Raw genomic sequence first — 15,120 nt, forward strand, 5'->3', positions numbered from 1 at the left:
ACTTACTGCTAGGTGAACAGGGACAGCAGGTGTAAGGTAACTAACACCCAGGTACCTACTTAGTGCTAGGTGAACAGTGACAGCAGATGTAAGGTGACTAACACCCAGGTACCTACTTAGTGCTAGGTGAACAGTGACAGCAGATGTAAGGTAACTAACAACCAGGTACCTACTTACTGCTAAGTGAACACTGACAGCAGGTGTAAGGTAACTAACAACCAGGTACCCACTTACTGCTAGGTGAACAGGGACTGCAGGTGTAAGGTGACTAACACACAGGTACCTACTTAGTGCTAGGTGAACAGGGACTGCAGGTGTAAGGTAACTAACACACAGGTACCTACTTAGTGCTAGGTGAACAGGGACTGCAGGTGTAAGGTAACTAACACCCAGGTACCCATTTAATGCCTCTTATTATCACTATTGGGGATACTAAGTGTGTGTGTGTGTGTGTGTGTGTGTGTGTGTGTGTGTGTGTGTGTGTGTGTGTGTGTGTGTGTGTGTGTGTGTGTGTGTGTGTGTGTGTGAGTGTGTGTAGTTAATTGTATAACGTCACATTATTAATCTTAATCTCTTTAAATAGGCCTATCTGTGGACCTTTTCTAACTCACCCATGTGTTTCTTGCTCTCTCTCTCTCTCTCTCTCTCTCTCTCTCTCTCTCTCTCTCTCTCTCTCTCTCTCTCTCTCTCTCTCTCTCTCTCTCTCTCTCTCTCTCTCTCTCTCTCTCTCTCTCTCTCTCTCTGTCTCTCTCTCTCTCTCTCTCTCTCTCTCTCTCTCTCTCTCTCTCTCTCTCTCTCTCTCTCTCTCTCTCTCTCTCTCTCTCTCTCTCTCTCTCTCTCTCTCTCTTGTAACCTTCTAACTCAATCTTCCTACCTTCCAGGCAAATGTCATCCATTCTCTGGTACCCACAAAATCACCAATGGTATTCCTGGACGTAGGTACGGAGCAGAAGGTGCTGGGCCGTGTATACATAAGCCTGTGGGGTCACCTACGTCGTGCTAGCAACTTCGTTCACCTGTGTTTAGGTGACAGAGGTCCCTCCTACAGGAACACCATGTTCCTGGAAGTCCTCAACGCTGACAGCCCCGGCGAGAGAATCAAAGGAGGAGACTACGACTACAACAACGGCAGGGGCGGAGAGGCACTCGTAGATGACCTGGAAAACCACGAAGGATATTCCATGACCATGGAGGCTGGAATGGTCACGGCTGGGAGTCCTTGCAGGAGGGAGCAGGACTCTCAGTTCTTTATCTGTACTGAGGACGACCCTCACAGGAATTTCACCTGCCCCTTCGGGCGGGTTGTGTCTGGGTTGTATGTGATGAAGGAAGCTGTGTGGCTTGTGGTGACCAAGCAAGTCTGGATCAAAGACTGTGGCTTAGTTCTGGATATTCCTAAGTTCTAAATCCACCCCAGAGTAAGTTCTGGCTTAGTTCTTGAGGTTTCTAAGTTCTAAATTCATCCTAGAGTAAGTTCTGGCTTAGTTCTTGAGGTTTCTAAGTTCTAAATTCACCCCAGAGTAAGTTCTGGCTTAGTTCTTGAGGTTTCTAAGTTCTAAATCTACCCCAGAGTAAGTTCTGGCTTAGTTCTTGAGGTTTCTAAGTTCTAAATTCACCCCAGAGTAAGTTCTGGCTTAGTTCTTGAGGTTTCTAAGTTCTAAATTCACCCCAGAGTTAGTTCTGGCTTAGTTCTTGAGGTTTCTAAGTTCTAAATCCACCCCAGAGTAAGTTCTGGCTTAGTTCTTGAGGGTTCTAAGTTCTAAATTCACCCCAGAGTTAGTTCTGGCTTAGTTCTTGAGGTTTCTAAGTTCTAAATTCACCCCAGAGTAAGTTCTGGCTTAGTTCTTGAGGTTTCTAAGTTCTAAATCCACCCCAGAGTTAGTTCTGGCTTAGTTCTTGAGGTTTCTAAGTTCTAAATCCACCCCAGAGTTAGTTCTGGCTTAGTTCTTGAGGTTTCTAAGTTCTAAATCCACCCCAGAGTAAGTTCTGGCTTAGTTCTTGAGGTTTCTAAGTTCTAAATTCACCCCAGAGTAAGTTCTCGCTTAGTTCTTGAGGTTTCTAAGTTCTAAATCCACCCCAGAGTAAGTTCTGGCTTAGTTCTTGAGGTTTCTAAGTTCTAAATTCACCCCAGAGTTAGTTCTGGCTTAGTTCTTGAGGTTTCTAAGTTCTAAATCCACCCCAGAGTAAGTTCTGGCTTAGTTCTTGAGGTTTCTAAGTTCTAAATCCACCCCAGAGTAAGTTCTGGCTTAGTTCTTGAGGTTTCTAAGTTCTAAATCCACCCCAGAGTAAGTTCTGGCTTAGTTCTTGAGGTTTCTAAGTTCTAAATCCACCCCAGAGTAAGTTCTGGCTTAGTTCTTGAGGTTTCTAAGTTCTAAATTCACCCCAGAGTTAGTTCTGGCTTAGTTCTTGAGGTTTCTAAGTTCTAAATTCACCCCAGAGTAAGTTCTGGCTTAGTTCTTGAGGTTTCTAAGTTCTAAATTCACCCCAGAGTTAGTTCTGGCTTAGTTCTTGACTTTCCGAGACTCTACATTCACCCCAGAGTAAGTCTCAAGTCCCAAATCTGGAACTACAACTCTGGAACGACAAACCTGGAACTACAAGCCTGGAACTCAAAGCCTGAAAACCACAAGCCTGGAATGACAAGCCTGGAACCATAAGTCTGGAATGACAAGCTTTGAACTACAAGCCTGGAACCACAAGCCTAGAACCACAAGCCTGAAACAACAAGCCTGGAACCCACAAGCCTGGAACCCACAAAACCTGGAACCCAAAAGCCTGGAACCACAGGCCTTGAACTACAAGCCTGGAACGACAAGTCTGGAACTACAAACCTGGAACCCACAAGCCTGGAACCACAACCTGGAACCACAAGCCTGTAACCATAAGCCTGGAACCACATGCTTGGAACAACAAGCCTGGAACCCACAAGCCTGGAACAACAAGCCTGGAACCCACAAGCCTGGAACAACAAGCCTGGAACCCACAAGCCTGGAACAAGAAGCCTGGAACCCACAAGCCTGGAACCCACAAGCCTGGAACAACAAGCCTGGAACCCACAAGCCTGTAACAAGAAGCCTGGAACCCACAAGCCTGGAACAACAAGCCTGGAACCCACAAGCCTGGAACCCACAAGCCTGGAACAACAAGCCTGGAACCCACAAGCCTGGAACAACAAGCCTGGAACCCACAAGCCTGGAACCCACAAGCGTGGAACAAGAAGCCTGGAACCCACAAGCGTGGAACAAGAAGCCTGGAACCCACAAGCCTGGAACCCACAAGCCTGGAACTCACAAGCGTGGAACAAGAAGCCTGGAACCCACAAGCCTGGAACAAGAAGCCTGGAACAAGAAGCCTGGAACCCACAAGCCTGGAACCCACAAGCGTGGAACAAGAAGCCTGGAACAAGAAGCCTGGAACCCACAAGCGTGGAACAAGAAGCCTGGAACCCACAAGCCTGGAACAAGAAACCTGGAACAAGAAGCCTGGAACCCACAAGCCTGGAACAAGAAGCCTGGAACAAGAAGCCTGGAACCCACAAGCCTGGAACCCACAAGCCTGGAACAAGAAGCTTGGAACCCACAAGCGTGGAACAAGAAGCCTGGAACCCACAAGCCTGGAACAAGAAGCCTGGAACCCACAAGCGTGGAACAAGAAGCCTGGAACAAGAAGCCTGGAACCCACAAGCCTGGAACCCACAAGCGTGGAACAAGAAGCCTGGAACCAAGAAGCCTGGAACCCACAAGCCTGGAACTGTAAATTAAGACTTGTAAATCCCCATTAGGCTGGAAACATCAATAAATAATCATTTTTTACAGTAAGATTATTACTTACCTTGATTTACAGATTTAAATTTACAGCCTGAGACTCATTTACAAGACGCTGCTCCATTTCCCTCGGATCAAGAGCCTCTGGTAGGGTAACAGGAGCAACAGGCACCTATTTATCCCTGAAAACACTGGAGTCATTAGGTACCCTTCACCTGAGCACCTATTTACATGGCCAGTCACCTTACTCAGGTGAAGGATGGTGTGTTAATGGGAGAAATAGATTTGAAGTCTATCTACTACACTGAGATATATACCTCTCAGTGTATATACACTGAGATATACACCTCTCAGTGTATATACACTGAGATATACACCTCTCAGTGTATATACACTGAGATATACACCTCTCAGTGTATATACACTGAGATATACACCTCTCAGTGTATATACACTGAGATATACACCTCTCAGTGTATATACACTGAGATATACACCTCTCAGTGTATATACACTGAGATATACACCTCTCAGTGTATATACACTGAGATATACACCTCTCAGTGTATATACACTGAGATATACACCTCTCAGTGTATATACACTGAGATATACACCTCTCAGTGTATATACACTGAGATATACACCTCTCAGTGTATATACACTGAGATATACACCTCTCAGTGTATATACACTGAGATATACACCTCTCAGTGTATATACACTGAGATATACACCTCTCAGTGTATATACACTGAGATATACACCTCTCAGTGTATATACACTGAGATATACACCTCTCAGTGTATATACACTGAGATATACACCTCTCAGTGTATATACACTGAGATATACACCTCTCAGTGTATATACACTGAGATATACACCTCTCAGTGTATATACACTGAGATATACACCTCTCAGTGTATATACACTGAGATATACACCTCTCAGTGTATATACACTGAGATATACACCTCTCAGTGTATATACACTGAGATATACACCTCTCAGTGTATATACACTGAGATATACACCTCTCAGTGTATATACACTGAGATATACACCTCTCAGTGTATATACACTGAGATATACACCTCTCAGTGTATATACACTGAGATATACACCTCTTAGTGTATATACACTGAGATATACACCTCTCAGTGTATATACACTGAGATATACACCTCTCAGTGTATATACACTGAGATATACACCTCTCAGTGTATATACACTGAGATATACACCTCTCAGTGTATATACACTGAGATATACACCTCTCAGTGTATATACACTGAGATATACACCTCTCAGTGTATATACACTGAGATATACACCTCTCAGTGTATATACACTGAGATATACACCTCTCAGTGTATATACACTGAGATATACACCTCTCAGTGTATATACACTGAGATATACACCTCTCAGTGTATATACACTGAGATATACACCTCTCAGTGTATATACACTGAGATATACACCTCTCAGTGTATATACACTGAGATATACACCTCTCAGTGTATATACACTGAGATATACACCTCTCAGTGTATATACACTGAGATATACACCTCTCAGTGTATATACACTGAGATATACACCTCTCAGTGTATATACACTGAGATATACACCTCTCAGTGTATATACACTGAGATATACACCTCTCAGTGTATATACACTGAGATATACACCTCTCAGTGTATATACACTGAGATATACACCTCTCAGTGTATATACACTGTGATATACACCTCTCAGTGTATATACACTGAGATATACACCTCTCAGTGTATATACACTGTGATATACACCTCTCAGTGTATATACACTGAGATATACACCTCTCAGTGTATATACACTGAGATATACACCTCTCAGTGTATATACACTGTGATATACACCTCTCAGTGTATATACACTGAGATATACACCTCTCAGTGTATATACACTGTGATATACACCTCTCAGTGTATATACACTGAGATATACACCTCTCAGTGTATATACACTGTGATATACACCTCTCAGTGTATATACACTGAGATATACACCTCTCAGTGTATATACACTGTGATATACACCTCTCAGTGTATATACACTGAGATATACACCTCTCAGTGTATATACACTGAGATATACACCTCTCAGTGTATATACACTGAGAGAGATTTTTTTCTTCGTTCTAAATGAACGTAAGATCATAATTCTGATCAGTTTGAAAATATCTCGTTATTATGAACACGAACGAAATAAAAATATATATAAATTTATATGGAAATACATCCTGTACAGACCTATTTATATATATAAATTATCTGGAATATATATGTGAGAGAGAGAGAGTGAGAGAGACACTAACTTTTGGAACAACACGTAATATTGTGGGATATTTTGGTAGGAGTGGATAGGGTTGGCCAGGGTTGTGGATAGTTGAGGATCCAGTGTGGCTCTAGCCTTGAAGGTGGGTAGTGGACCCGTATGGACCACTGTGTGGACCTGTGGACCGCCCTGTGCCCTTATCTGGACTCAATTGGGCCTTGCAGAAGCCTCTGGTAGTCCTGTGGATCGAACTGTGTAGTCTTCCTGGATCCAGTTGGCCTTCCAGAGGCCTTTGGTGGACTTCTGGACCGCAGTGTTTACTCTTCTGGACCCAACTGGTCTTTCAGAGGCCTTTGGTAGACCTGTGGACCGCACTGTGTACTCTTGTGAACTCAATTGGGCCTTTCAGAAGCCTCTGGTAGACCTTTGGATCGCACTGCGTAGTCTTCCTGGACCCAATTGGTCTTCCAGAAGCCTTTGGTGGACCTCTGGACCACAGTGTTTGCTTTTCTGGACCCAACTGGTCTTTCAGAAGCATTTGTTGGACCTGTGGACTGCACTGTGTACTCTTCCAGACCCAACTGGACTCTCTAAAGCCTTTGGTGGACTGTCCGAGTCTCCTGGCGTCCCGGTGTTTCCCTATCCAGTGCTTGGTTCCTATTCTGTTTCTCTTATTGCGTTGTATGGTCCAATTCGCGGTCCACTGAACCTCGGAGAGTGGATCCCACACAACGGGTGCATAAACGGATGCCCCTGTTGAAGCAACAACAGTAAACAGGACCATTTTTGGGTCTTACTGCGATCTATTGTCAAACACTTCCCACTGGATAGTAATCTATCGGATAGATTTACGTCTATCCAAAGGGACGCGTCGCCAAGGTCATCCGGAAATTATTTCCGGAGATAAATCATCAATTTCCAGAAATAAAAATCATTAATTTCCCACCCAATTAGTCATCAATTCCTTGCAATATGCGAATCAATTCATCAATCCCTGCAACTCACGTCTGATGATCTATCAACTGCAGGTAAGATAGACTGTATATAAATTGCAATGGTGGGTCTATCTCAGTGTATATACACTGAATTATACATCTCTCAGGGTATATACACTGAAATATACACTGAGATATACACCTCTCAGTGTATATACACTGAAATTTACACCTCACAGTGTATATATACACACACACACAGAGGAATATACATCCGTCAGTGTGCATAACCTTGGACTTAAACATATCACATGAAACCAGGTCCGTGGACCAGTCGAGTTGCAAGTCAACTCTGTTGCAATCCTGCAACAACACTTAATATTCTTCAATTTTTGCTAATTACCTACGTAGGTGCTACGGTAGGTCATCCATGGGCGACCTAATGGCCTCTGGTAGTAGGTGCAGGAAGGGGATCTGCTTTTGGGACCTGTTTTTGGGGTAAGTAGGTCGGCTCAAGACCTCAGGGACTCGGAGGACAGGTGTGTGTTGTAATCAGGTACCCGAAGCGGTATCTAATTACTCCTTAGCCTTGGGGATACCTGATTACTGTGGCTGTTAGGTGTGTAGTTAAGTTGTGTGTGCAAACGACGGCATAGAAAGAGAGTCTTAGGACACAGGGACACAGGTGAAGGATGTCAGGACACAGGGTAAGGGAGGACACAGGGACACAGGTGAAGGATGTCAGGACACAGGGTAAGGGAGGACACAGGGACACAGGTGAAGGATGTCAGGACACAGGGTAAGGGAGGACACAGGGACACAGGTGAAGGATGTCAGGACACAGGGTAAGGGAGGACACAGGGACACAGGTGAAGGATGTCAGGACATAGGGTAAGGGAGGACACAGGGTAAGGAAGGACACGGGGGGTGAGGGAGGACACAGGGTAAGGAAGGACACGGGGGAGAAGGGAGGACACAGGGTGGAAGAGGATGTCAGGACACGGGGAGTGGCTACGCACTCAGGCATGGCCGGACACGCACCGGATGCTGCGTCTGGCTGTTTCCTCTCACCTAGCAAACTATCTGGCCAACCCAACCTCTCAGAACCTCCAGAATACCCCAGAAACCCCCAAGTACTGAAACTTCACCCAGGTCCCTCAGTGTATATACACTGAGACGTGTATATCTCAGTGTATATAAAATGAGAGGTGTATATCTCAGTGTATATAAAATGAGAGGTGTATATCTCAGTGTATATATACTGTGAGGTGTATATCTCAGTGTATATACATTGAGAGGTGTATATCTCAGTGTACATAAAATGAGAGGTGTATATCTCAGTGTATATATACTGTGAGGTGTATATCTCAGTGTATATACATTGAGAGGTGTATATCTCAGTGTATATATACTGTGAGGTGTATATCTCAGTGTATATACATTGAGAGGTGTATATCTCAGTGTATATATACTGTGAGGTGTATATCTCAGTGTATATACACTGAGAGGTGTATATCTCAATGTATATACACTGAGAGGTGTATATCTCAGTGTATATACACTGAGAGGTGTATATCTCAGTGTATATACACTGACAGGTGTATATCTCAGTGTATATACACTGGGAGGTGTATATCTCAGTGTATATACACTGAGAGGTGTATATCTCAGTGTATATACACTGGGAGGTGTATATCTCAGTGTATATACACTGGTAGTTTACATTAATCAGTATTTTAGGTATTAAAGTATTCTTGACTGGTGGTGACCAGGTGACCTGCAGCCTTAATGACCCTGGTGTAGTAGATAGACTTTAAACCCCATTAACCAACCAACCTGTCTTAATGACCCTGGTGTAGTAGATAGACTTTAAACCCCATTAACCAACCAACCAGTCTTAATGACCCTGGTGTAGTAGATAGACTTTAAACCCCCAATGAACCGTTAAGACTAGTTGTGTATATATATACACACCACACAAATACACATATATACACCGCATATACACAGCAGAACTCCACAAGAAGTCAGTGCAAAGTGGCACTGACAGTCTAGTAAAAATCTGGGGTGATTTCACTGCAGTCGAAGTAGTAATCTTCCATCAATTCCAGATTCATTTTGGTTGAGATTGATGTCTGTGGATGATTGCTGAGGTGGTGGTCCCTGTGGCAGGTCCCAGACCAGGTCTTACTGTTGGGTCCCTGTGGCAGGTCCCAGACCAGGTCTTACTGTTGGGTCCCTGTGGCAGGTCCCATACCAGGTCTTACTGTTGGGTCCCTGTGGCATGTCCCAGACCAGGTCTTACTGTTGGGTCCCTGTGGCATGTCCCAGACCAGGTCTTACTGTTGGGTCCCTGTGGCAGGTCCCAGACTAGGTCTTACTGTTGGGTCCCTGTGGCAGGTCCCAGACCAGGTCTTACTGTTGGGTCCCTGTGGCATGTCCCATACCAGGTCTTACTGTTGGGTCCCTGTGGCAGGTCCCAGACCAGGTCTTACTGTTGGGTCCCTGTGGCAGGTCCCAGACCACGTCTTACTGTTGGGTCCCTGTGGCAGGTCCCAGACCAGGTCTTACTGTTGGGTCCCTGTGGCAGGTCCCAGACAAGGTCTTGCAAATTGGGTCACACAGCACAGGTCAGGAAATACTGAGAAATAGTGAAATATATCTGTGATCTGATGTGTTGGGGAAGTTGAACGTCCAGAGATGCTGTTAGCGGATGATTGTACCTCCCTGGATGATTGTACCTCCCTGGATGGTAGTACCTCCCTGGATGATTGTACCTCCCTGGATGATTGTACCTCCCTGGATGGTAGTACCTCCCTGGATGATTGTACCTCCCTGGATGATTGTACCTCCCTGGATGGTAGTACCTCCCTGGATGATTGTACCTCCCTGGATGATTGTACCTCCCTGGATGGTAGTACCTCCCTGGATGATTGTACCTCCCTGGATGATTGTACCTCCCTGGATGGTAGTACCTCCCTGGATGGTAGTACCTCCCTGGATGGTAGTACCTCCCTGGATGGTTGTACCTCCCTGGTTGATTGTACCTCCCTGGATGATTGTACCACCCTGGATGGTAGTACCTCCCTGGCTGATTGTACCTTCCTGGATGATTGTACCTCCCTGGATGATTGTACCTCCCTGGATGATTGTACCTCCCTGGATGATTGTACCACCCTGGATGGTAGTACCTCCCTGGCTGATTGTACCTTCCTGGATGATTGTACCTCCCTGGATGATTGTACCTCCCTGGATGATTGTACCTCCCTGGATGACTGTACCTCCCTGGATGATTGTACCTCCCTGGATGATTGTACCTCCCTGGATGGTTGTACCTCCCTGGATGGTTGTACCTCCCTGGATGGTAGTACCTCCCTGGATGGTAGTACCTCCCTGGATGGTAGTACCTCCCTGGATGGTAGTACCTCCCTGGATGATTGTACCTCCCTGGATGGTTGTACCTCCCTGGATGGTTGTACCTCCCTGGATGGTAGTACCTCCCTGGATGATTGTACCTCCCTGGATGGTAGTACCTCCCTGGATGGTAGTACCTCCCTGGATGGTAGTACCTCCCTGGATGGTTGTACCACCCTGGATGGTAGTACCTCCCTGCATGGTAGTACCTCCCTGGATGATTGTACCTCCCTGGATGGTTGTACCTCCCTGGATGGTTGTACCTCCCTGGATGGTAGTACCTCCCTGGATGGTAGTACCTCCCTGGATGGTAGTACCTCCCTGGATGATTGTACCTCCCTGGATGGTAGTACCTCCCTGGATGGTTGTACCTCCCTGGATGGTAGTACCTCCCTGGATGGTTGTACCTCCCTGGATGGTAGTACCTCCCTGGATGGTAGTACCTCCCTGGATGATTGTACCTCCCTGGATGGTAGTACATCCCTGGATGGTAGTACCTCCCTGGATGGTAGTACCTCCCTGGATGGTTGTACCTCCCTGGATGGTAGTACCTCCCTGGATGGTAGTACCTCCCTCGATGGTTGTACCTCCCTGGATGGTTGTACCTCCCTGGATGGTAGTACCTCCCTGGATGGTAGTACCTCCCTGGATGGTAGTACCTCCCTGGATGGTAGTACCTCCTTGGATGGTTGTACCTCCCTGGATGGTAGTACCTCCCTGGATGGTAGTACCTCCCTGGATGGTAGTACCTCCCTGGATGGTAGTACCTCCCTGGATGGTAGTACCTCCCTGGATGGTAGTACCTCCCTGGATGGTAGTACCTCCCTGGATGGTTGTACCTCCCTGGATGGTAGTACCTCCCTGGATGGTAGTACCTCCCTGGATGGTAGTACCTCCCTGGATGGTTGTACCTCCCTGGATGGTAGTACCTCCCTGGATGGTAGTACCTCCCTGGATGGTAGTACCTCCCTGGATGGTAGTACCTCCCTGGACGGTAGTACCTCCCTGGATGTTAGTTCCTCCCTGGATGGTAGTACCTCCCGGGATGGTTGTACCTCCCTGGACGGTAGTACCTCCCTGGATGGTAGTACCTCCCTGGATGGTAGTACCTCCCTGGATGGTAGTACCTCCCTGGATGGTAGTACCTCCCTGGATGGTAGTACCTCCCTGGATGGTAGTACCTCCCTGGATGGTTGTACCTCCCTGGATGGTAGTACCTCCCTGGATGGTAGTACCTCCCTGGATGGTAGTACCTCCCTGGATGGTTGTACCTCCCTGGATGGTAGTACCTCCCTGGATGGTAGCACCTCCCTGGATGGTAGTACCTCCCTGGATGGTTGTACCTCCCTGGATGGTAGCACCTCCCTGGATGGTAGTACCTCCCTGGATGGTAGTACCTCCCTGGATGGTAGTACCTCCCTGGATGGTTGTACCTCCCTGGATGGTAGCACCTCCCTGGATGGCAGTACCTCCCTGGATGGTAGCACCTCCCTGGATGGTTGTACCTCCCTGGATGGTAGCACCTCCCTGGATGGTAGTACCTCCCTGGATGGTAGTACCTCCCTGGATGGTAGTACCTCCCTGGATGGTAGTACCTCCCTGGATGGTAGTACCTCCCTGGATGATTGTACCTCCCTGGATGGTAGCACCTCCCTGGATGGTAGTACCTCCCTGGATGGTTGTACCTCCCTGGATGGTAGTACCTCCCTGGATGATTGTACCTCCCTGGATGATTGTACCTCCCTGGATGGTAGCACCTCCCTGGATGGTTGTACCCCCCTGGATGGTAGCACCTCCCTGGATGGTAGTACCTCCCTGGATGGTAGTACCTCCCTGGATGATTGTACCTCCCTGGATGCTTGTACCTCCCTGGATGGTAGTACCTCCCTGGATGGTAGTACCTCCCTGGATGGTAGTACCTCCCTGGATGGTAGTACCTCCCTGGATGGTAGTACCTCCCTGGATGGTAGTACCTCCCTGGATGATTGTACCTCCCTGGATGATTGTACCTCCCTGGATGGTAGCACCTCCCTGGGTGGTTGTACCTCCCTGGATGGTAGTACCTCCCTGGATGGTAGTACCTCCCTGGATGGTAGTACCTCCCTGGATGGTAGTACCTCCCTGGATGATTGTACCTCCCTGGATGATTGTACCTCCCTGGATGGTAGTACCTCCCTGGATGGTAGTACCTCCCTGGATGGTAGTACCTCCCTGGATGGTAGTACCTCCCTGGATGGTAGTACCTCCCTGGATGGTAGTACCTCCCTGGATGATTGTACCTCCCTGGATGATTGTACCTCCCTGGATGGTAGCACCTCCCTGGATGGTTGTACCTCCCTGGATGGTAGTACTGAACGCCAGGAGAGACAGATAGATAGATAGATAGATAGATAGATAGATAGATAGATAGATAGATAGATAGACAGATAGATAGATAGATAGATAGATAGATAGATAGATAGATAGATAGATAGACAGATAGATAGATAGATAGATAGATAGATAGATAGATAGATAGATAGATAGATAGATAAATAGATAGATAGATAGATAGACAGATAGATAGATAGATAGATAGATAGATAGATAGAGAGAGAATTTCCCGGCTCAAAAATTTCCCCAATTTCAGGTATTTCCCAACCGGAAGTATCCTCAGGTGTTCCCTGTGACTCATATATTGATGAATAAGACACATGTACAACACCTGGGTGTCTTTATTGATGAATAAGACACATGTACAACACCTGGGTGACTTTATTGATGAATAAGACACATGTACAACACCTGGGTGACTTTATTGATGAATAAGACACATGTACAACACCTGGGTGACTTTATTGATGAATAAGACACATGTACAACACCTGGGTGACTTTACTGATGAATAAGACACATGTACAACACCTGGGTGACTTTATTGATGAATAAGACACATGTACAACACCTGGGTGACTTTATTGATGAATAAGACACATGTACAACACCTGGGTGACTTTATTGATGAATAAGACACATGTGCAACACCTGGGTGACTTTACTGATGAATAAGACACATGTACAACACCTGGGTGACTTTATTGATGAATAAGACACATGTACAACACCTGGGTGACTTTATTAATGAATAAGACACATGTGCAACACCTGGGTGACTTTACTGATGAATAAGACACATGTACAACACCTGGGTGACTTTATTGATGAATAAGACACATGTAAAACACCTTTGTGACTTTATTGATGAATAAGACACATGTACAACACCTGGGTGACTTTATTGATGAATAAGACACATGTACAACACCTGGGTGACTTTATTGATGAATAAGACACATGTGCAACACCTGGGTGACTTTACTGATGAATAAGACACATGTACAACACCTGGGTGACTTTATTGATGAATAAGACACATGTACAACACCTGGGTGACTTTATTAATGAATAAGACACATGTGCAACACCTGGGTGACTTTATTGATGAATAAGACACATGTACAACACCTGGGTGACTTTATTGATGAATAAGACACATGTACAACACCTGGGTGACTTTATTGATGAATAAGACACATGTACAACACCTGGGTGACTTTATTGATGAATAAGACACATGTACAACACCTGGGTGACTTTATTGATGAATAAGACACATGTAAAACACCTTTGTGACTTTATTGATGAATAAGACACATGTACAACACCTGGGTGACTTTATTGATGAATAAGACACATGTGCAACACCTGGGTGACTTTATTGATGAATAAGACACATGTACAACACCTGGGTGACTTTATTGATGAATAAGACACATGTAAAACACCTTTGTGACTTTATTGATGAATAAGACACATGTACAACACCTGGGTGACTTTATTGATGAATAAGACACATGTACAACACCTGGGTGACTTTATTGATGAATAAGACACATGTAAAACACCTTTGTGACTTTATTGATGAATAAGACACATGTACAACACCTGGGTGACTTTATTGATGAATAAGACACATGTGCAACACCTGGGTGACTTTATTGATGAATAAGACACATGTACAACACCTGGGTGACTTTATTGATGAATAAGACACATGTAAAACACCTTTGTGACTTTATTGATGAATAAGACACATGTACAACACCTGGGTGACTTTATTGATGAATAAGACACATGTACAACACCTGGGTGACTTTATTGATGAATAAGACACATGTAAAACACCTTTGTGACTTTATTGATGAATAAGACACATGTACAACACCTGGGTGACTTTATTGATGAATAAGACACATGTGCAACACCTGGGTGACTTTATTGATGAATAAGACACATGTACAACACCTGGGTGACTTTATTGATGAATAAGGCACATGTAAAACACCTAGGGGACTTTATTGATGAATAAGACACATGTACAACACCTGGGTGTCTTTATTGATGAATAAGACACATGTACAACACCTGGGTGACTTTATTGATGAATAAGACACATGTACAACACCTGGGTGACTTTATTGATGAATAAGACACATGTACAACACCTGGGTGACTTTATTGATGAATAAGACACATGTACAACACCTGGATGACTTTATTGATGAATAAGACACATGTACAACACCTGGGTGACTTTATTGATGAATAAGACACATGTACAACACCTGGGTGACTTTATTGAT

At 45.3% G+C, this 15,120-nt stretch overlaps 2 protein-coding genes across 5 annotated transcripts in view; both read left to right on the forward strand.

Annotated features, from left to right (window-relative positions):
* LOC128700969 (myb-like protein V) overlaps positions 1-3,814 on the forward strand; it is a 20,242-nt gene extending 16,428 nt beyond the window's left edge. For both annotated transcript variants that reach the window (XM_053794486.2, XM_053794487.2), the window contains one exon: positions 882-3,814. In XM_053794486.2, the coding sequence (XP_053650461.1) occupies positions 882-1,406 (525 nt within the window). In that variant the 3' untranslated portion in view covers positions 1,407-3,814. The remainder of the gene's footprint in view (positions 1-881) is intronic.
* A 2,399-nt stretch (positions 3,815-6,213) lies between these two features.
* Positions 6,214-15,120, forward strand: part of LOC128700985 (leucine-rich repeat neuronal protein 3) — a 120,260-nt gene continuing 111,353 nt past the window's right edge. For all 3 annotated transcript variants that reach the window (XR_011391004.1, XM_070079727.1, XM_070079728.1), the window contains exon 1: positions 6,214-7,117. The gene's annotated coding sequence lies outside the window, so the exon portion shown is untranslated. The remainder of the gene's footprint in view (positions 7,118-15,120) is intronic.

This window comes from Cherax quadricarinatus, unplaced genomic scaffold (assembly GCF_038502225.1).
Source record: "Cherax quadricarinatus isolate ZL_2023a unplaced genomic scaffold, ASM3850222v1 Contig7, whole genome shotgun sequence".
NCBI lineage: Eukaryota > Metazoa > Arthropoda > Malacostraca > Decapoda > Parastacidae > Cherax > Cherax quadricarinatus.